General features: G+C 33.8%; 4 protein-coding genes across 4 annotated transcripts; 3 read left to right on the plus strand and 1 right to left on the minus strand.

Moving 5' to 3' along the window:
• The first annotated feature begins 3724 nt into the window (after positions 1-3724).
• Positions 3725-5383, plus strand: LOC125810842 (bidirectional sugar transporter SWEET6a-like). Its single transcript, XM_049490334.1, has 6 exons — positions 3725-3816; positions 4220-4256; positions 4456-4672; positions 4749-4910; positions 5027-5146; positions 5246-5383. The coding sequence occupies exons 1-6, from the start codon at positions 3771-3773 to the stop codon at positions 5363-5365; spliced, it is 702 nt and encodes a 233-aa protein (XP_049346291.1). The 5' UTR covers positions 3725-3770; the 3' UTR covers positions 5366-5383.
• Positions 5384-6389: 1006 nt separating this feature from the next.
• On the plus strand, positions 6390-9875 carry LOC125810830 (peptidyl-prolyl cis-trans isomerase CYP38, chloroplastic). Its single transcript, XM_049490321.1, has 7 exons — positions 6390-6764; positions 7091-7381; positions 7493-7692; positions 8335-8570; positions 8697-8839; positions 9372-9443; positions 9548-9875. The coding sequence occupies exons 1-7, from the start codon at positions 6579-6581 to the stop codon at positions 9773-9775; spliced, it is 1356 nt and encodes a 451-aa protein (XP_049346278.1). The 5' UTR covers positions 6390-6578; the 3' UTR covers positions 9776-9875.
• Positions 9876-11535: 1660 nt separating this feature from the next.
• Positions 11536-18593, minus strand: LOC125810829 (uncharacterized). The gene is made up of 20 exons (XM_049490320.1): positions 18345-18593; positions 18092-18243; positions 17151-17188; positions 16864-16886; positions 15892-15998; positions 15753-15804; positions 15580-15664; positions 14860-14950; positions 13932-13970; positions 13669-13736; positions 13511-13573; positions 13348-13403; positions 13194-13267; positions 12971-13063; positions 12788-12889; positions 12611-12691; positions 12448-12539; positions 12290-12305; positions 12069-12179; positions 11536-11977 (listed from the first exon to the last, which is right to left on the minus strand). Exons 2-20 carry the CDS (start codon positions 18212-18214, stop codon positions 11876-11878), a joined length of 1416 nt encoding a protein of 471 aa, XP_049346277.1. The 5' UTR covers positions 18215-18243; positions 18345-18593; the 3' UTR covers positions 11536-11875.
• A 948-nt stretch (positions 18594-19541) lies between these two features.
• On the plus strand, positions 19542-21220 carry LOC125811097 (photosystem I assembly factor PSA3, chloroplastic). The gene is made up of 3 exons (XM_049490590.1): positions 19542-19992; positions 20074-20238; positions 20745-21220. Exons 1-3 carry the CDS (start codon positions 19609-19611, stop codon positions 21066-21068), a joined length of 873 nt encoding a protein of 290 aa, XP_049346547.1. The 5' UTR covers positions 19542-19608; the 3' UTR covers positions 21069-21220.
• The last annotated feature ends 400 nt before the right edge of the window (positions 21221-21620 follow it).

Below are 21620 nucleotides of genomic sequence, written 5' to 3' on the forward strand. Positions count from 1 at the left end.
ACTTTCCCAAGAAAAAAACATTTTTTTTAAATTAAATTATTTTTCTTACCCCACTCCACCACCTCCTCTCCCGGAACTATCCCCCGTCCTTTTATTTTTTCAATTTCTTTTATAAAATATTTTTAGGAATTATTTTCTACTTGTGGACCAAAAATAACATAAAAAATATATTTTTAAAAAGTCTTGCAACAGGTAAAAAATACTTTCCTAAAAAGATGTGTATATCTAACACAAAATGAAAAAAAAATTGGAAGCGAAAATTAGGTGGAGTGGGGTAGAAAATAAAATAATATCTGAATTATTATTTGAAAGAGTGGGGGGGGGGGGGGGTACGGTGAGAGAAAGTGATGAAGTGGGGTGAGATTTTTTTTTATAGATTTTATTGTATAAAAATATTGATTTTTTGGGATAATATTTATTTAATCTTTAATTTTAATTAATACTAATAATTTATTTAATTTTTGCGAAGGCTGAATGTTTTGTCCATATAGAGTGTGATTTGACAATTTTAAAAAAATAAAAGAGACATATAGTACACAGACCATGAAGAGAGTGCAATAAAAGAAGATGTATTTCTCAAACTAATAAGTGATATTATAGGTATGAGACTCTAGCTCTCACTAATTTAGGTATGAAACTAAGAAAAAAAAAGAGAATAGTTTAGATATGTTTTTGACACTTATCTAATTGAGATAAGTATAAAAGAAACAGACTTCAACTATCTTCTTATTAATTGACTGTCACGTTAGGGTACGTAATTGATGTAATTAACCAGTTAGAATTAGAAAAAGGAATTTATTTGCAAATAAGTGGGAAAATGATAACTTACAATATCTAACTCAACAAACACTCACGACTCTCTTTTGGCGGATAGTAAAATCTGTTGAAAATAAAAAGACATTTCCATATAATGATAATAAAATCTGGATTAGTTGCTATACGGTCCGACTAAAACTCTATTAATTTCATTTGAAAAATAAAAGACATTTTTATATTATAATAATGATAATGATAATAATAATAATAATAATAATAATAATAATAATAATAATAATAATAATAATAATAAATAGAAGCTCTGATATCAATTTGAAAGACAATATTTTATTTATAAATAAAAGTTCTTGAATAAAAGTTATTAATTGACTTTCACGCCAGGGTACGTAATTGGTGTAATTAACCAATTAAAATTAGAAAAAGAGTTTTATTTGTAAATAAGTGAAAAAATGATTACATAACTTACAATAACTAACTCAACAATTACTCAACGCTCTCTTTTGGCGGTTAGTAAAATTTGTTGAAAATAAGAAGAAATTTTCATATAATGATAATAAAATCTGAATTAGTTGTGATATAGTCCGCCTAAAACTCTACTTACTTCATATTAAAAATAAAAGACATTTTTATATAATAATAATAATAAGAGAAGCTCTGATACCAATTTGAAGGACAATATTTTATTTATTAACATAAAAGTTTTTGAATATTACTTCAAATTTATATATTTTGTATATTAAGCTAGCGTTTGGCTCCAAGTTTCCATGTATTTTTGTCAAATAATACTTGAGCCAAGTTTTTTCCAAGTTAACACCCTATGTTTGGTCCCAAAAATATTTGACTATTTCAAAAAATATGATTTATACCTATAAGTTCTAAAAACTATTAAAAATACTCATAAGTTTGTATTATCTATTTATAATGAATATGTTCCGTTAAAAATAACCTTATAACATAAATGATAACAATCAACAACAACAAAATAACAATATAGGCAAGAGCAATACATTAATGCATATTCAAACTTGTCATTGATTCAGTTATAATTATAACAACCTCCGGAGGTACCATTGTGACCAAATTTGGATAGATATGGTAGATAAATATTGGTTTGATTCTATTAAATAAAAATAATGGATAGATATGGTAGATAAATATTAGTTTCATTCGGTTATTATTACAATCTATTAAAAAATTATTCTTTTTTTTTCAATTTAATCATTCAAATTAAAACTCAAACTTTTTCGGAGGAGGTTGTAACAAACTATTCCTATAAAAATATATATTAGTAGGAAGTAATAAATGATAGGTATTTTTTTTTTATAAAAGATAAAAGTATAGGGTAATTTTTGAATTTTTTAAAGTTCCCAAATATTTCTCAAGTTCCCAAAAACTAGTTTTTTCTCATATTTGGGAACTTGGGATTCTTGGCAAAAAAATTTGCCAAGTTATGTGGCCAAAAACGCCAACGGCTTAATTTTCTCCGAGTTTTTTCCAAATAGTCCCAAATAAAACTTGGGGCCCAAACAGGTCCTAAAACTAACTAGCAACATTCCTATTTATAATAGTAAGAAACCAAATTAAACTAGCACTATAAAATTTATTTCTATATAAACTAGAACAAACAAATCTTAATTAGACATAATTAAATAAAAGCAAAAAAAAAATCCTAAACAATCTAAAATTCCCCCTCCAATTTTGAATTATTCTTCCAACATCCATCAAAGTTTTATCATCTTATTCATAATATAATTGACTTTTCACTACGCTATATAGTTGATGTAATTAACCAATTAGAATTAGGAAAAGAATTTCTTTGCAAATAAGTGGAAGCATGATACAAGTAGGTAATTACATAACTTACAGTAACTAACTAAACAAAACACCCACTGCACTCTCTTTTGGCGTGATAGTCTATTAAAAATAAAAGACATTTTTATATATAAAATAATAATAATAATAATTAATACCAATTTGAACGATAATATTTTATTTATAAACATAAAATTTTTTGAAAATTATTTCAAGTTCTATCTATTATGTATATTTTGTATATTAAAACTAACTAGCAACATCCCTATTTATAATACTTATTTATAATAGTAAGAAATCATTAAACTAGAACTAGAAAACCTATTTTATATTAGATTAGAACAAATGAATCCTAACTAGACATAATTAAAAAATAACAAATCTTAAACAACTTAAGATTCCTACTCCAACGTTGAATTATTATTTCAACATTCATCAGAGTTTTATCTTCTTATTAATAATATAATTGACTTTCACGCCAGGGTACATAGTTGGTGTAATTAACCAATAAGAATTAGGAAAAAAAGATTAATTTGCAAATAATTGGGAAAATAATATCAATAGGCAATTACGTAACTAACTAAGCGGAACACTCACTGCACTCTCGTTTGGCGTGATAGTCTGTTGAAAATAATAATAATAATAATAATAATAATAATTAAAAGAAAATCACACCGTGATATAATTTAACTTTGTTGGAGTATATATTATAATAGGTTGACAAGACTCTTATCAAGTTATTATTTAATGCTAATACAATAATATTGATTCATGAATTTTAAAATATTTCTTTGGTTTAATTAATACTTTAAAGTTTCATTTACATTATTTTAGCTTTAATTAACTTATTCCAGAGTTACGTATTTAATCATTTGGTACATATAGTAAGATATGATAAAGACGAAAAATAAAAAAGTAAACCTTGTTTATGAAGGGTTGGATTAAAACAAGTTTTGGATGAAATTCTAATCGGAGTAGATGAAAGAAACGAAGAATCCAAATAAGACTTAAATTTGGATTAGTTAGGACACAGTCCCACTAAAACTCTATTAACTTAATTTCTACATCTATATAAACACGCCTCTCTTCCCTCCATCACATTAGTCACACTTTTCTTCCCTTCTCTGAATCCGGAATTCCTCTGTTCGTTCGTTCAAGTTTTTTCTCAAAAGCTACCGAAGATGGTGCTGAGTGCAGATAATATTCGTTTTGTCGTCGGCATTATCGGTATGAGTTTTCGATCTTCTCTTCTATTTTTTTGATTTTGGATGGATAAAGTGTTTATAGTTACGTTTAAGTAGATTGAACTCTGTTAATTGATTCTCATTCGAATTGGTGAATGAATTGAGTGATGATACTTCGATTTTGTTGAATTTCTTCTAATGAACCAGGTTTTTATGCTGTTTTTGATGAATCGATTTGTCTAAACTACTCTTCCTCTGTTTTTTTTTTCCTGCTATTTATCAAAGTTCTCATGGACACATGCATGATGCATGGCAGCATTAATTCTACTAATCTGAACGGATTAGGCGTAGGACGTATGAATTTAAGTCTGTTGACATACATACATGCATACGTGTTTGATTATGTAAACAATTTCTCTAATGTTCGATCTCTTCTTCTTTTGCAGGCAATGTCTTATCGTTCGTTCTCTTTGCTTCGCCAGTGTAATATATCTTCTCTCTGTGCTATTTGCTTAATAGCAGTTCGATTCGATTAATCTCATGTGTAGTCACTTAATAAAGAGATTTAATTCATAGAAACATCAATCAAATTAGGCATCTATATGGAAAAATCAAAGTTTAAATATACTCTGTTATCCTCAAAGTTAATGTTTACTGAATTTGATTTCTGTGATTAATTCAGGCCAACATTTTGTCGAATCATCAAAAACAAATCGGTGGAGGAGTTCCACCCATACCCATACCTTGCATCTACAATGAACTGTATGATGTGGATTTTCTACGGCATGCCTTTCGTTCATCCACACAGCATTCTTGTGGTCACCATCAACAGCATTGGTCTCTTCATGCAGTTGTGCTATATTTCCATATTTTTCTTCTACACTGGCAAAAGATATCGGGTAACTATCTAACCAATTTTTAATGTAAGTTAAAAATTATGCTCTTATATATAACACTTTGTGTTTTCAATCTCAGCTACAAATAGTTTCCATTTTGTTCGGTGAAATCGTGGGGCTGGCCGCCGCCGTAGCTGGAACCATGTTAGGCTTGCACACTTACGCAAGTAGAACCACGGTTGTGGGAATTCTGGCTACCGCCTTTGGAATTTGTATGTATGGATCCCCTCTAACAATCATGGTATGTACAAAGGCCTAGTTCTGGTGTTGATTAATTTCATATATGTAGAATATCAAACTTAGTAGTTTATTTTGTACTCTGGCTAATTTTAATTTTTGTGGTTTTTCTGAAAACAGTACAAGGTGATCAAAACAAAGAGTGCTGAATTCTTGCCAAAGACGCTTTCCATAGCATGCTTCCTTAATGGAATCTGCTGGGCCGGCTATGCTCTCCTCAAGTTTGATCCCTACATCTTGGTGTGTCTTTTTGTTCTTAAATTTCATCTACAGTATTTGTTTCTGTAACTGGAATTGATTTGTATACTAATTAACTTGTAATGCTCTGATATCGTGTAGACTGGAAACGGAGTTGGAGCACTATTAGCTTTAGTTCAGCTGGCATTGATCGTCATTTACCGCAACCCGCCTCCCAAAGACGAGAAGCCATCTAAAGTAGAGCTCCAAAACGTCGTCTGATTTCTCCCAACACTCAACAGAAGACTATGATCCCCTTAGATTTTGTTTCTTAGATTTTGTTTCTGTTATCCCCTTCGTATTTCCACGAGAATACGAATTTCTGCGGCATTTGCTTTAGTCATTCAATTTTCAGTAATTTTTTAAAAGTTGAATATAGATTCTTTACCTCAGTTTATAATTGAGTACTAAATTTGTTTTTCATTATACCTGAGAGAACATATAATCTTCATGTTGTTTCCCTTAGCTTCCATGATTGCTGGCATTTTCTGCTTTCCACATAATTGCATAATGTATGGTTTCTAACACAACTCAGAGTAAAGCAAATTTACGATACTCAAAAATCTTGATCCTCCGCGAACCATTTATTTCAACATGAGTTGAGTTACGATCTAGTGTCCCAAGTTACGTAACAAATTGAATAATGAGATCTCTTTAGCTTTGGTGCCATTAATATCCGCAATCCATAACTAATGAAAGAGTTTTTGTCCTTGAAGTAGTCATCTACTACTTCTGTACAAGTAACCTTAACAAATACTGTTTGCGCAATCAATAAGGGGATTTACAATAAAAAGAATTCTCTGCCTCTAGGACTAAACAACGTATACTCCATATACAATAAATAAATATTATCCTATTTATATTGTATGTTTTTCAACAAATGCACCTCCTGCAATTCAACAATCAAAGAGTAATATTTTTCATAACAAAAATCTAGCGCCTATAATTCGAAGGGTAAAAGATGCACATCAAAATAGAAAAATTATCTGAATACACTACTTATTTTATTATATTCTCTAAAATTCCCTATCATTTAAAAAATTACTAAATCTTCTACTCTCCTATTCTCAAATACTAAAAAATAAGAATAAAATGTAAATAACTCTCTCGTGTAAAATTAGGGAGTAAAATTATGTGCAATGTCTCGGCCCAATTTAGCGATAAAGCCCAGAACCCACTAAATGTCGCGTATTACTAATATCCAAGTGAAGTGACACTCAATCATCTTATCCAGAGCATGAGGTTGACCTGAGTCTCTGGTATTCCAATTTTATCCTTATCTCTTTCCACTCTCCTCCTGTCCATTACACCTAATTTTCAATCTCAATTTCTCCATTAATACCACTTACATTTTGTCAAAGATATTTTTTTCTCCAAACCTAAATGTCCTCTACATTTGCTTAACTGTGTAAACAAACTAGTTGTAAATTCATCAATGGCAGCATCTGTTTCCTGCCACTATTTTTCTTCCCCATTAACAACTTCTACCAAATCCATCAAGCCCAAGCTCAATTACAGCCATTTTGCACCTGCTCTAAGTAAAGGATCGATCCGCCATTTTGTTCCACTATGTTCTTCACAACGCTCGCTTCCTTCTGAATCTGAATGCCAAGACAAAGAGGTACGTTCTATTATTCTCCTTCATTTTTATTTAAAAAAATGGGTGTTCATTAGTTCCAAATGAGATAATGGGAATTCAATATCTAAATGAGAAGTTTGAGTCTTTGAGAGTACAATTGCATTTATTACTTCGTAGTGTTGGTATTTTTAGTATAAAAAAATCTACTGTATACCTATAGTTTGAGCCGAACTCACTGCCTTATCTGTACAATGTTAGCATTTGTAAGTAATGACAAGACTGCACTTGACAATTCTTTCTAAAGTTCTCAAGTGTGTGTTCTAAATAAGTAGGAACTTACACGATGAAGGTTTTTCCTGAAACTGCAGAAAGATTGGTTTTTGTCATTAAAGAAATGTGCAGCTGCAGTTGCATTGTCAGTTAGTTTGATAACTGGACTACCTGGATCGCAATGGTTGAGTCCTGCTCATGCGAGCACCCCAGCATTGCCAGATGTCTCTGTATTGATCTCAGGGCCACCAATTAAGGATCCAGGGGCGTTATTGAGGTATGCATTGCCTATAGACAACAAGGCAATAAGAGAAGTCCAAAAGCCCCTTGAAGATATTACTGATAGTCTCAAGATTGCTGGTGTCAAGGCACTTGACTCTGTTGAAAGAGTAAGATGTCATTTGCTTAGTTGCTCCCGCTTAGATAATTTATTGGCTTGAATCTGCTCCTTAATGTAGCTTCCTAGATTTGTAATGGTGGTTCGTATTTTAACTGTGTAGAATACAAGACAAGCATCTCGAGCTCTCAAGGAAGGGAAAACCTTGATTGTTTCAGGAGTAGCTAAGTCAAAGACTGACCACGCTATTGAATTGCTAAACAAACTAGAAGCTGGGTTAGGTGAGCTTCAACAAATTGTTGAAGACAGGAATCGAGATGCTGTTGCACCTAAACAGAAGGAATTGCTTAACTATGTTGGAGGGTAAGTATAGCTAGCTTAGTCTACTTATAAAAAAGTATTGATAGCTTAGTTTGCCTTGTTCTTTTGATGCACATTTTCATGCACCCTGCGAGTTGTAAAGAGGAATGAGGTGTCGGGCTTTGATTTTCTGTTTGATGATGCATCAGTATGATGCTTGGTTACTGCTTCATGTACTTAATTTTAACTTCACGTGAGACTGAAAAAGAGACCACTCATGTACATACTTAGCCGAAGTGTCTGTTCTGCCCTGAATATGTAATGGGTAGCTTGGTTTAGGCAAAGTCAATATCCATATACAGTGTTGTATTTTCTGTGCTTAGAACTGGAATGTTCTAAAAGTCAAGACCTTGGTCCAAAATAACTTTTTCTTCAGAAACTTTGACAAAGCAATTGTTTTGGTAGAATTTATGCCATGGACGCACCGAAGTGTCAATGGATGGATGCATGTTTAAGTTAGCTACTTATTCCAGTTTGAATACCAAAATAAGATTTTTTGTTGGCTATGGACCAATTCTATGAATAGAAAGTGAGGAGTGACGAAAACTTTTAAAAATGGTGAATTTCCAAAATTATGCCTTTCTCATTTAGACCCCTTGTCATTGACTGCAGCTGAGATCTTCCTGGGGCATTCGATTTCTGCAGTGTTGAAGAGGATATGGTGGATGGATTCCCATATGAAGTACCTGAAGAATATCAAAATATGCCTTTACTGAAGGGAAGAGCAACTGTGGATATGAAGGTCAAAGTCAAAGACAATCCCAACCTGGAGGAATGCGTATTTCGTATTGTTCTAGATGGATATAATGCTCCAGTTACTGCTGGAAATTTTATAGACTTGGTCGAGAGGCATTTCTATGATGGCATGGATATTCAAAGAGGTAAGCTTATGATTTTTGCAAACTGATGGACAAATAAAGCTGTCTATGCATCAAACAAGGAATGTTGTCTGTTTAGTTTGTGACCTGTATATGTTCTTGAAACTCATTATTGTGGATGTTCTGCAGCGGATGGATTTGTGGTCCAAACAGGAGATCCTGAAGGTCCAGCTGAAGGTTTTATTGACCCCAGTACAGAGAAAACCCGGACAATACCTCTAGAGATTATGGTGGTTGGTGAAAAAGCACCATTCTATGGAGAAACTTTAGAAGTAAGTTCATGTTGTTGTCATTTTGCCACCTCTAAAATTAACTTCTTGGTGTCCTACCCCTGATCACTTACTTCTTTCCAATTGCTCAGTAGAAGCTATAAACAGTATAAGAGTAGACGTTGTCAGCCAGACTATCGTCATATGGATTATACATTTATACCCAGTTTCTTGTGATGGTCTTAGAAATTACCATAGACCTGTAATTGTGGAGAGAAAGATCACTTGCCCCAGCATTTGGGCCTTTGGCATTCCTGCTCTTGCATAGATCTCACTTCTCCCATCATCCAAGAGTAGGAATCCGTGTTGAGAAATGGATTTATATTCCCTCAGCACTAAACTTTCCCTACTTACACCATCACAGATTCACAGCCTTAAACATGAACGTTCTCCATTATACTAAACCAGCCAAAATGTTTCTGATACACTCAACAAAGGTTTCATATTTGCCTTTATCATAGTATTCTTCTCTTTTCACTTTATATTCCTACTTATTCCTTCTGTATATTATAAGTCTCTGGAATAATTTCTACAGGATCTTGGCCTATACAAGGCTCAAACAAGACTACCTTTCAATGCTTTTGGAACAATGGCCATGGCTAGAGAAGTGAGATACCTTTACTTTTGATGTTGCATCTGCTTATTTCATGTAACTTTATTTGATGACCTTTATATTTGTCAACACTCATTGGATTATGGGCGCTTTTACAGGAATTTGAGAATAACTCTGCCTCAAGTCAGGTGTTTTGGCTGTTGAAAGAAAGTGAACTGACTCCTAGCAACGCCAATATATTGGATGGTCGATATGCTGTGTTTGGTTATGTGACAGAAAATGAGGACTTTTTGGCAGATCTGAAGGTGGGAGATGTGATAGAATCAATACAAGTTGTATCTGGCCTCGATAATCTTGTGAATCCAAGCTACAAGATTGCTGGTTAGAGATGTCATTTAAGTGAGGAATTATCGGAATTAAGACCTGCATTGAGTTGTTCACGATACTCTGTGAAGAGTGTAATCATTATTTTCATCATATATTCAATTCTTGCTTTTGAAATATCATGTATAATGTGAACCCCCGGATTAGGCCAAAAGGTACCATTTTACCTTCCACTCACTTCAGGAACTAAATGTGGAGCAATATATATCTGTTTATTTTTTCTCCATACCTCTAAATTCATAATCCAAACTAATAATTCTCTTGCTATTTCCCCAATTGTTTTATAAATCCATCTTTTCCAACAAAACTTGACTTCATCCCCTATTTGACGCAGAGTTTTTGACTTTTTAACTTTGAATAAACAAAGTCCATGTTCAGTTGGCATCAAGATACATCTGAAATTAAATTTGTACTTTGTGCACAACAGCTGATGTCACTTCTGCGAAGCTCAAATCTGGATTTGACATGTCACAGCAATATATCTCCCACAGGCAAATTCCAAATTTATATACATCACACTTTCGATTATAGGGGATGCCATTAAAACCCTAACTAGTATAACATACTAGAAAGAAATACGTTCATTGAAAAGTTAATGAGATAAGGCACTGCTTGGACATTTGATGCTTAACCTATGGATCAAACATTTATAGGGAAGTTTGGCAAGCGAAGGGCAGATTCAATTTTCATCACCAATTACAAAACCCTGAAAAATAAAGAAGCAAAGAGGATATAGAGATTCCAGCTTTCTCCCCATGATAGATTGATTGATTGAATGAAGAGGGCTAGGTTTCCTAACACCACTGAACTCTGAGAAATCCCTGTCTTGGTCTTTGATTTGGAACTTGATGACACTCAATCTGTTTTACTGCAAGTCCCATCAATCAAGAATGAAAATCAAGTCTAGCATATTTGATCTCAAATCAAGGAGATTCTATTCCCAAAATAGAACGGGAGAGGATCAATCTAGCAACCATCAATTCACTTTTATATTGGTACTTGTTTTTTCACTTTATCTGTTTTGCTTCACTTTCTCTCTTCCAGGATCATAATCGACACCAGTCCGTTCTTATAAAAAAGGGCAAAGCAAACTGTATTTGCTAGTATATGGCCAAAAACATCCTTCAATTATAAATTTAACTTTAAACTACATCCTTGAACTATCCTAGAAATTACAAGTTACATCCCTTGACTAGTTATCTATCAAGAAACTAAGGACCTGTTTTAATCCATAAAAGTTAATTCACTTTTTTCATAAAAAGATTAAGGCCACTTCATAAATTTCAAATAATGTTTTTTTTCATTAAATATGAACATGAAAATTAATGATCATGGGAATTTAACTGATTTTAAAAAGAATTCATTATTAACCATCTCCAATTTAAGAGTGCACTCTTAAATTTCAACTCATCAGCAATGGAATGCATGAAAAATCAAACTACAATCAACAATCTAGTGCTGCTTAGTACCAAAAAGGTTATACCATCAATTTCAAAAGATAGAGAAGCACGACAATTTCCCAGCTAATATGTTGTTCCATGGAAGATCAATACTTTTCAATATATGGCGTAATTAAAAGAGTGCCAAGATTATACGTAGACCCCATCAAAAATTGATTCCTGCTATAAATCTCAAGAGTTTTAGTGTTACCTTTCTGCAGTTGCAACTTGCAAATTCTGCTCAAGTCAAAATAGATGGTACTCATCATGAATAGAACTGTTGTTCTTTCCTTCAAAAACTAAGCAAATAAACAAACTTCAGGTACATCAAATCCTCTTAACATATATTCATTCACCAACCACCGAGTAGAAAGAGAAGGTATTACGGAAGCATGAGCTTCTGCAATATTCAGAAATCGGTCATACCAAGAATCCATTTTTTGTGCTAGGATACAGAAAATTGTTGAGAATACTGGGAGGATATTATCATATCCAGTAAATGGTAGCAACTTTCTACAAAAACTCTAGTATAACTCTTGAGAGCCCTTTCACGTGTCATTTAAAGACTTCTGTACAAATTGGCTGTAATATGTTGCTTGAGATATACTATAACCAAATATACCGACTGTAGAATATATTTTGTAGTGATGACTGGGGGAAATATCATACACGGCGTTTTTTCTTCTCCGGTGTTGCATGAACCTGTGCTTTTATTCCATAAGTCTTTAACTGGAAATTTTCAAATGCATCAGAAATAGCTTCCACCTGAAAATTTGAGTAGGATACAAAAAAACTGAGATCAGACATAATGGAGAAGAATACAAAAAACAAATGCAGAGTCTTTATCTGGACAGACCAGGTGGGGCTTTTTGGAGTAGACTCTCACAATCATATCTTGATATGATGATGGCAGCAAGTGGCTGATGCGATCATCAGGTATAGAGAACTTCTCGTCACTTTCATAATCCTTAATTTCAATCAAATCATTAGGAGTGAGGTCAGGAAAGATGAAATGCAGACAAGAAAAGTAATTGAATAGATTTTGATGCTCAAACTTGTAGAACCCATAGTCTGTACCTTGAAAAAATGGATACTGGCAGAGGCAACACGTCCAACCAGCATACAAAGAAAATAAATTAAAAGGCTCAGAATGATGATAAAAGTGGAGGAGAGGGATAGATAGAGAAATCCCGTGCAAGTGCAAGAACTGCATAGGATGACCCATTTTGACAAACCTTTCAAGCGGATTATGCTTCCCGCGAGTCATATCTATCCTGACATTGGTCACAGCAACGTCCTCTTCATTAAGTATCTCATCGCTACTTTTCTGTAAGATAATGATTATTACCATAGAACTACTAAAGACTCCCAAAAACAGAGATGCTTTATGTTAGCTACCTGCGAACAGACAATATCATGTGCCGTGACATCCTTGAAATGCTCTATTTTGTCTCTTGGGACAACATACTCATTACAGAACTGCAATGTACAGAAACAAGAATTGAACGTAAACTTCAAGCATTCCATAATACTCATATAACCGCTTAATCAACACCCATTAGATAACCTCAGTACCTGGTACAAATCTCTTCTTCGAACACGAAGGATCAAATCCCTAGATTCCTTCAGTTCCGGGTCTGGAGCAGTCTCGATGGTTTTTAAAATGGTGTCATCTAACTACTTCCACATACACAGAGAAATTATTTTCATGGTTCCATGAAATAAGGAGGTTGAACCTAACAAAAAGACCATGCCGACCTTCCAGTATTGAGAAGGATGCTCTATATGTGATGATATGTGTAGATAATCATTTGCTTTCACTAGTGCATCTACAATCATAAGCTCTATTGCCTGTACAATGATGGGAAAACAAATTGAAAACCTCCACACACTTAAAAATGACATACAAAATGATAACTTCCACATTTCAGATATGCTGATGAGAAAATCAGCGCACAACTTCGTCAAATTAGCTATGTACCTTCACTTTAGCGTGAGTATAAACAGTTCTGTGTAGATCAGCTCGTGTGGCAAATAACTTGTGGATGGTTAAATCTGAGGATTTATCCACACAAATAATAAGACCACAAGTCAAACAAAAATAAATAAGATCCTGGTAAGACTTGAGTACTAACAATCTTTGGCTCGATAGCATATCTCATCTCCCAATACCCTCATAGTTTCCATCAACCTACAGAAAATGAAGACAGTTTCATGGTAAAGAATTATTTTTCCTTTCTCTCAGATATTTGTGAAAAGATGTCAATTTACAATAACCAAGAAGATGAAAGAAAAAACCTCTCGAACTGAAAATTGCATCCTACAGCACACGCTCGGCTATCTCGGACAATGTAATCAAACCTGCAAGCCAATGAAAGCTTCATCCAGTGAAAGCTGGAAAAGAATAGGTTGGAAAAAAAAGAGAGGAGAGAATAATCTATAGTTGAGAAACCAACTTGTCAACATCGATTCCATTTCGACCATTAGCCACAATATCATATAAGAACTGCTTCTCCCTTGAGCTCTACATATCAATCAATCAAATTGAAGCAGTGTACAAGTTTCAAAAGGAATATGATGTGAAACGATGAGCATAAAAAGCTAAAACTTCCAGATTGAAGTGTAAATGCATGTCCAATGAAAACAGTCAAATTGCAAGAATCGCGTTTTTTTTCCTCCTGATAACTATGTGCTGGAAATTGGAAAGAGAAGGACTTACTTTTGTCAACGTAAACTTGGAACTAGCAAGTATCATATCCTGTCAAATATAGAGGTCAAAAGGCCACGTTTAAAATTTTTCCTGCTTACAATATAAACAAGTCTTATGATGACTTGTGGCATGTACGATCAATTTGCTTTTAGCTGTATGAAGAAATTGTAACTCACATGAACAGTGAATAACTTCATTATCTCAACCAACGTAGTCATAGCTTGGTCGTAGAATTCGCATGAAGTAATAATAACTCACATGAATGGTGAATAACTTTAGTATCTCAACCAACGTATAGTCATAACTTGGTTGTAGAATTCGTTTACTAAGACCTGACATCAGTTACCATTGAAAAGCATTGTAAAGAAGAGCATTGCAAATCAGCAGAAGCTCTTTCTTTACTAGTAGCTCAAGAGAATTTAATGAAAGAAGCTATCTCTTAGCAGGTCTTAGTTCCAAAATACAAATTCTCTTTCAGCCAATAGCTGATGTCATCCAAAGTTCCACATGTCTAGCATACTTGAGTAGCACCTCAAATTCAAATTGCTTTTGGAGACAATACAACTTTGCACAAATACTTCATACTATCTCCATTTCAGTTTGTTTGTCCTACTTTCCGTTTTAGTCCGTTTAAAAAAGAATGTCTCTTTCCTTTTTTTTGTCAAACTCTTTAATTCTAACTTTTCACATGGCATGTTTAAGACCACAAGTTTAAAAGACAATTTTGGTACATTCTACATATCTTTAATTTAAGACCGCGAAATTCAAAAGTCTTCTTTATTTTCTTAAATTTCGTGCCAAGTCAAAACAGGACAATCAAGTTGAAACAGAGGGAAATATTTTTTTTTTGAAACTGTCAATACTACATGTTATAAGAAAATTAACATTCTCATCTTGTATGATATCAGCTAGCATAAATCAAAATAATTCATCTTACCTTGACCCTTTTAATAGTTCCTGAATCAATATCAATACGACGCTCATCAACAATGTGATCAATCATATCCACAGACATTTGCTCATGAGACCTAAAATAAAACATAAAACAAGGTCATTAATATGCACTACACCATAATAATGACATCACCTCATTATGAGTGCAAGAAGCTTCAAAGAAACTTGAACAACAAAAATATGAAGAAAGTTAACTAGGAAATATTTTCTCAATATCAACACTACAAGCTGCAGGCAAGAGCAGACACAAACTGTTGGAAACAACTAAACAAAATCATCATATGCCAAGGTCCTCCACCATGATTAATTACAACTTTAGGATTTCTACCACATAATTATGCTATAAGCATAACTTTATTTCCTATGATTAAGTGATAAAACTGTCCAACTAGATTGGGATGGAGACATATTGATTTATTGAAGTTAAAAGGGCAAAACTAGAGCTTTCCTAAAGACTTGCATCCAAGAAGGCAATATGAAAGCATTCCCTCTCTAAAAAAGTAAAATACATTTCTTCCTTATTTGATCACTTCAAGCCCTTACTAAAAGTAGAAGCGTCAGCTAAGATTGAGAATGTTGCAGGGAATTGGAAATGTCAAAAATTCAATTCTTATTAGCCAAGAAAAATTGAATAGCATGAGAATGTGACAGCTATCTTTGAGAGGTATCTAAATAACAGAATTCATTCCACAGGAAATATTACCAGTCCAATCCATTGCGAACTTGAGGAAGAAACTCGCGTTCGAATAAGTGACTAAAAGGTCCATGTCCAATATCATGTAGAAGACCTGAGAAATTCAACCACAATGGAATGGAGGATTCATTATTCTGCATTAGGAAGAGCAATCCATGCACAAGGCATTCCATATCACTTACCTGCAAGTTTCACTGTTTGTATATCAAAGTGATCAATTCCAAGCTCCATTCCCTGTAAAAGGAACACTAGGATTACATGAGAACCCCTCAGGTAGTATCAAGTTGAGAAACCAAAATAATAGTATAAACAAATTCATACTTGGTGGGTTTTAAGCTTATGGACAGCTTCATTGGCAAGCCAATACACTCCAAGGGAATGCTCAAATCTAGAATGCACTGCTCCTGGATAGACCATGTGTGCCACACCTTAAAGTGAATCCAAGAGCTCATGTTAGTAACAAATTCAAGTCACTACCAGGCTGTTAACTCCTGGATTTACAAGGTTTCCACCAACATTGAGCATAACAGTAAAAGCCAATGGCAGCATCAAGTACCGAGTGGAAGATGGATAATATAAACTTCTCGAATAGATAATATGGATCTCATTTTAACAGAAGGTGAAATTTACCCATTGAGCAATAGGAGACCATATAGTCTTTTTGCAACTTGCATCTAGGCTTGTAACCTTGGGCTTGCCTCTGCCTCTGCAAGAGGCTTGTATGGCAGATATAAATGCAGGGCTTTAAAAGCTAATTATGAGTTCTTAAGTCATCATTTACATGAATATCCAGAACTTGAATAACCTATATAGATATGTCTTCATAGGACACTAAGAAACAAGATATCTTGCAATTTCCTTAAGACCTTACAAGGATCCGATGACAGTCTGAAATGCAACCACAATTTAGATACCACTGAAGTTGAAACAGACTATGTGCATTCAAGTGTCACCTCTATTCACAAAGTGAAGCTGAAAGTTGCAGATAATTTCAGAACATATTTAAGAGGCAAAGATAGTTATCAATTTTGTCACAGTTTTGGTAACCAAAATCACTTACAATAAAATACAGGTTACTTACATCTTTTATGGCATCCCACATTTATACTAGTAATAATTTTGCAATATGAAAGAACTAAAATTTGGGATGCCAAGCATTTCAGAGGACACGTAGATGATAGATGAGAAAATTTCTTCAAATCCCATATCGAGTCACAAAGCTAAATTTGATGTTCTAGCATAAACAAGCTTGCGACCATGTATGCAAATAGGGAACAAGAGATAGTAACTTACCTAGTTGTTTAAGATCACGAAGCCTGGAAAACAAAAGAAAAAAACAGTTCAATAACTCTAGTAAAGCTCTCATGAGAAAGTGTTGAACATACAACCGAAAAAGAAGAAAATAAAAGATGACCATCAGGTCATAGGCAGATTGGAGTCAATATGAAAACATATTCTCGACAAAGTACATATATTTACAGTCGGCATGCAATAAACTGAGATCTACCACTTTTATAAAAAAAAAACTGAGATCTACCACTACTACTACACTACTAGAAGTACATGATAAGGAAACTTGCCTTTGAAATTGTTCTGTGTCAATGAACTTCAAGTAGAGCTGCAAAGTTCAGAAAAGATTAAACTTCCAGTACTTTTGCACAAAGCTCTCAATAAGAAGTTAAAGAACATGTATAAGAATAGTGAAAATAAGAGTGTAGATCTGAAATCACAATGAGAAAACAGTAACCACCACACCCTAGTGTCTCTCTTGCCTGGTAAACACTCGCTCACTATTAAATAATTATGGGTCAATAACAACTCCTTGATCTATTGGATAAAATACATGTTTTAGCCTGAAAGCTGAAGGAGGATTGCATCACAGGTTAACCAAGGACAGTGTCAGAAAACACTTTGTTACTCTCATTTCTTTTGAGATCGATCCATTCTTACCAGCAAAATAAACTTATGAATTTTGACCTTGATATGCTTCTCGAATAAATCATGAATGTAGAAATAACCATCTTGTCTTGTTAATTGTTATGGTCACATGGTCACTAATCTTTCATTAAATGAAACAAAATCAAAATTTAGGCACAAGCGTTCTAGATAACTTTTTTTTGTATTTGTTGAAGATTTTTAGGAAAATTGTGGATAACAAAAACTTACGAATTGATATTCAAAATAGGTTTGAACTCATTTATTCAGTTTGACAGTGATCAAATTTGGCTAATACGCGGGTACAATTTTAGCAACGACTTACCCATAGAAAACTTTGGATAACAAAAATGTATGAATGCAACTCAAAATAGCTCTAAATTCTCATTTATTTCATTGACAGTTATCAATTTCCTCTAAAATAGTAGTACACTTTTGGCTATATAGCATACACATTTGAAATTGCTCTTTAGCAACAAAACAAAAGAAAAACTAAATACCTATAAATTGAATAAGTGCAGGTATAAACATGTACAGAAATGTAGAAGGTAAACTAGCCGGCAGAGAGTGAGAGACAGCGACATACCGGATCAATGTAGATGTTGCCGTGAACGTTGTCATGGATTTGCTTAGAGAATCTGAGATCTTGAGAGGAAGCGAAGTTGAAATTGGAAGAGAAACTGAGCTCTTCATTTGAAAAAGCTCCCATACTCACCCTTGGCTCTCTACTTCACCACTCTACACAGCACAGAAGAAACAACGGAAAATTGCAAAATGAATAAACCTAACATTCATATTTAAAGGATAACAGTTGAGTAATTGCGAAAGCGTTTACATACCTTTTGAGGTGCCGAAAAGAGAGAGAAAGAGACAGCAGCTGGCGTAGAGAAGGAGGAAGAGTATATTTAATTTGCACGAAAATGGGAAGGAGAATGTGAGTAGTGATATAGTAGTGCCGCCAAAGTCTCTTTATTTCAATTTTATTGCTGCAGCAGCAAGTGACACAGGCCGTCCGCTAGGGAATTCGGGCCAGAGAGGCAGTGCGTCAGTGAACATTCGCCACTAACAATGGGGTTTTAAGATATCGCTTTAATTTCTTTCTTTTTTTATTTCTCCAAACGTTGTTCGGTACTCATATTGGAGCTCAAGCGCCCCCTGATAAAGACATTCCATACCCAAGGGGCACAAACTCGAGACCTCTTGATTAAGAATGAAGAAATACTTATCACTCTGCCACAACTTTTGTTGGTTCGCTTTAATTTCAAGTGTCTATTTGACTAACTTGTCAAAAAGAAAATTTTAAGTAACGAATTAATATTTCTCCACAACTTTGTGTTTGAGACTTGCTTCCTGGGTTCGACTAATTCACATAAGTTGTACAAAATTTAACTTTTGAAGATAAAATATTTTCTATTATTATATAGGAAAGATTTTAATCCAGATTTCTAATAAAAAATAGAGGAATACTTGCACCAAAACTATTTTTTATAAGCTAAAACTGATGCTTTTCCTTAAAATTACTTTAAAAACATTGATCAAACACAAATTATTGTTCTAATATTAATAAAAGTTTATTTGAAATTAATTAGTCAAACACAAATTTAATTTGAAAAAGAAAAAAACTACTAGCATATTTGGTCGTTTTTAAATTTTCTTATTTTAAAAAGCATTTTTATTAGAATTATTTTTCAAAAAAAAAACTTTAAAGAACAATAGTTTGTGTTTGACTAACCAATATAGATAAAAACTCTTTTCATCAGTAGTAGAATAGTAATTGGTGTTTGGCTAAATTTTTAAAAGATATTAGAAAAAAATTGCTTTTAAAATAAGTATTTCTACTATTACTCAGAAAAAAAAAAACTTAATTTTTTAACTAAGTATTTTTGAAAATTTAATCAAATATACTACAAGTATCTAAATAAATTTAATTTTGTTAAAGGGGCTACAAAAAAGAGTAGTAGATGATTTTAATATATTTTTTTAACTATATACTAGTATTATTTTAGAGTAGATAATGAAGTTCATAGCCAGAAAGATTCCCAAAAGATAAACAAAAGGGGGCAATATCAAAACAAAGGTTGGACGTCCACCACATGTAACACTATGGTGGTTGTCTCCTCTCTCCACTCTCCTTCTTCTTCCTCCTCCATCTACTGCAACTCAATCTCTCCCTCTCTTCGTTATTTTCGACGTTTCTATACATTTCCATCCACAAGGAATAATAATAAAGCAGCTTCCAACTCCAATGGCGGTGCCGTCTTGCTCGTCAAGGCTTATATGGATGAGACCACAAATCCAATTTCCAGTTTCGCTAATAAGGTCATCGGTTCACTCCCTGTTTTTGGTCTCATAGCCAGAATTGTGAATGAGGAAGGTGGTGTTGGTGGTGATTTTATTGATTTTGCTGAGTTCAGGAGGCGAGTCGGTAACAAGTGCTCCATTAATGATTCAAGAGCTTTTTATGAATTTCGAGATCGACGTGGCAAGGTAATTTTTACTTGCAATCAAGTGGCGTGCCTTGGTTTATCTATCGATTATTGACCTTGATTTCCTTTGCCTTATTGATAGACAGGGGATCCTCTGTATGTGCTACTGTGCTGTTGGTTAGCTGCTGTAGGAGCTGGTTTACTCAAATCTGAGGAAATTTTGGAAGGGGTAGCAAGGCTTAGTTTAGCAAACGATATTGAATTTGAAGAGCAAAACTTCATTGCAATGATGAATGAAGCAAGAGAGGTTCGTAAGATTTCATTTGCCAACGATTTTTAGCTTCTTTTCATTTATATTACCTTACTTTCAGTGTTTATCAAAATTTTATTAGCATACTTCCTCAGATACTGTCCAACTTTTGTTTCTGCATCATTCTTTTGATGTGGTACTTAGGACTCTGCCTCTATGTTGTTTGAATCCTCCAAAACTGCATATATTTTAGAGTATAGACACACACGGACAGAATTCTTGGACGATTCAAGCAGCATAGCTCTGCCTAACTCTTATTGAGAAGCTTATTTACAATAGTATATCAAGTAAATTTATGTTTGCAGCAGCCTGTCAGCCCTCCCGTTGCAGGCTTCATCAGATTTAGCACCAAGCACAGAATGTGCATGGTTTAATAACCATATATCACACTTATATTTGAACTCTCGTTTATGGTCCAGTGTTCTACCCGGTACGGTTAAGACATAAATAATGTATTAAGATAGTGAGCCCATTTTTGCTAACATTTTCCTTTACTCGTGCAGAAGCGATCAAAGTTGGGAGCTCCTGCACCTACAATCCCCATGGAATTTCGTGCTGAGAAAGCTCTGGAAGCTATACATTTGTGTTGCTATGGAAGGGATCTGATAGAAGAAGAAGATGAAAAACTGCTAAGTACCATGCTTAATGCTGTCTTTCCTACAGTTGGGCAGCAAAAGGTAGAAATCATTGTCAAAGAGAAGGCAAAGCGAGTGGCAGATGGAACTGAAGATATCAAATATACAGAGCCCAAGCAATTATCAAAAGAAGCAGTTCAGCTGCAAATGAAAGACCTTGAATTTCTTAAGCAAAACAGTTTGAATCAGTGAGGCATGAAACTTGTTATCATTCTCAAAGTAAATTTAGGTACTGGTGACTAACACCAACAGGAAGATTATCCCACAAACATTCGGTATAGGAAATCACAGGCACATGTCATGAATGACAAATCTTCTTCGCACAATGCTGCCAACTAATTAAACAGTGCATGTGTATGCTCCCTGCTCTCTTTCCTTTGTGATCAGTCTGCATTTTCTACTTGCAATTGAAAGATATAGTGGCTCTGATTTGTATTCAAGAATTACCTATACTAGAGTTAGCTGAACAACTGTTCGAACTATTACTCGTTAAAAGAATCATAAGCTTGAACCTTTTGTTTCTCTGCATTTTGGAACTGGTAGGGAGTTACTTCTGAGAAAAATACACTGTTGAAAGCGCCTGTAGCAATTTGTGATTGACGTTTTTATTATAGACAAAAAAGCTTTACTATAAATGAACCACTCCAATATGCACCCAGGATCATTTTTGGATTAGGTCTTCTTGGGTGTTAAATGGCACATACATCACATTTATTCGCTTGTATGTGAAGAAAGAGGTCATTT

Source organism: Solanum verrucosum, unplaced genomic scaffold (assembly GCF_900185275.1).
Source record: "Solanum verrucosum unplaced genomic scaffold, falcon-dt-bn FXZP01000032.1, whole genome shotgun sequence".
Taxonomy (NCBI): domain Eukaryota; kingdom Viridiplantae; phylum Streptophyta; class Magnoliopsida; order Solanales; family Solanaceae; genus Solanum; species Solanum verrucosum.

What these genes read in the sequence shown, in the direction of transcription:
- LOC125810842 (XM_049490334.1), top strand. Translation starts at nt 3,771, where the DNA reads ATGGTGCTGAGTGCAGATAATATTCGTTTTGTCGTCGGCATTATCG. An exon ending in TTTTGTCGTCGGCATTATCG is followed by an intron (nt 3,817 to 4,219) that starts GTATGAGTTTTC and finishes CTTCTTTTGCAG; the next exon opens with GCAATGTCTTATCGTTCGTT. An exon ending in AGTTTGATCCCTACATCTTG is followed by an intron (nt 5,147 to 5,245) that starts GTGTGTCTTTTT and finishes GATATCGTGTAG; the next exon opens with ACTGGAAACGGAGTTGGAGC.
- LOC125810830 (XM_049490321.1), top strand. Translation starts at nt 6,579, where the DNA reads ATGGCAGCATCTGTTTCCTGCCACTATTTTTCTTCCCCATTAACAACT. An exon ending in TGGCATGGATATTCAAAGAG is followed by an intron (nt 8,571 to 8,696) that starts GTAAGCTTATGA and finishes GATGTTCTGCAG; the next exon opens with CGGATGGATTTGTGGTCCAA. An exon ending in CAATGGCCATGGCTAGAGAA is followed by an intron (nt 9,444 to 9,547) that starts GTGAGATACCTT and finishes GCGCTTTTACAG; the next exon opens with GAATTTGAGAATAACTCTGC.
- LOC125810829 (XM_049490320.1), bottom strand. Translation starts at nt 18,214, where the DNA reads ATGGGAGCTTTTTCAAATGAAGAGCTCAGTTTCTCTTCCAATTTCAAC. An exon ending in GCAACATCTACATTGATCCG is followed by an intron (nt 17,189 to 18,091) that starts GTATGTCGCTGT and finishes TGAACTTTGCAG; the next exon opens with CTCTACTTGAAGTTCATTGA. An exon ending in CCAAGTTTACGTTGACAAAA is followed by an intron (nt 13,737 to 13,931) that starts GTAAGTCCTTCT and finishes ATTGATATGTAG; the next exon opens with AGCTCAAGGGAGAAGCAGTT.
- LOC125811097 (XM_049490590.1), top strand. Translation starts at nt 19,609, where the DNA reads ATGGTGGTTGTCTCCTCTCTCCACTCTCCTTCTTCTTCCTCCTCCATC. An exon ending in TTCGAGATCGACGTGGCAAG is followed by an intron (nt 19,993 to 20,073) that starts GTAATTTTTACT and finishes CCTTATTGATAG; the next exon opens with ACAGGGGATCCTCTGTATGT. An exon ending in TGATGAATGAAGCAAGAGAG is followed by an intron (nt 20,239 to 20,744) that starts GTTCGTAAGATT and finishes TTACTCGTGCAG; the next exon opens with AAGCGATCAAAGTTGGGAGC.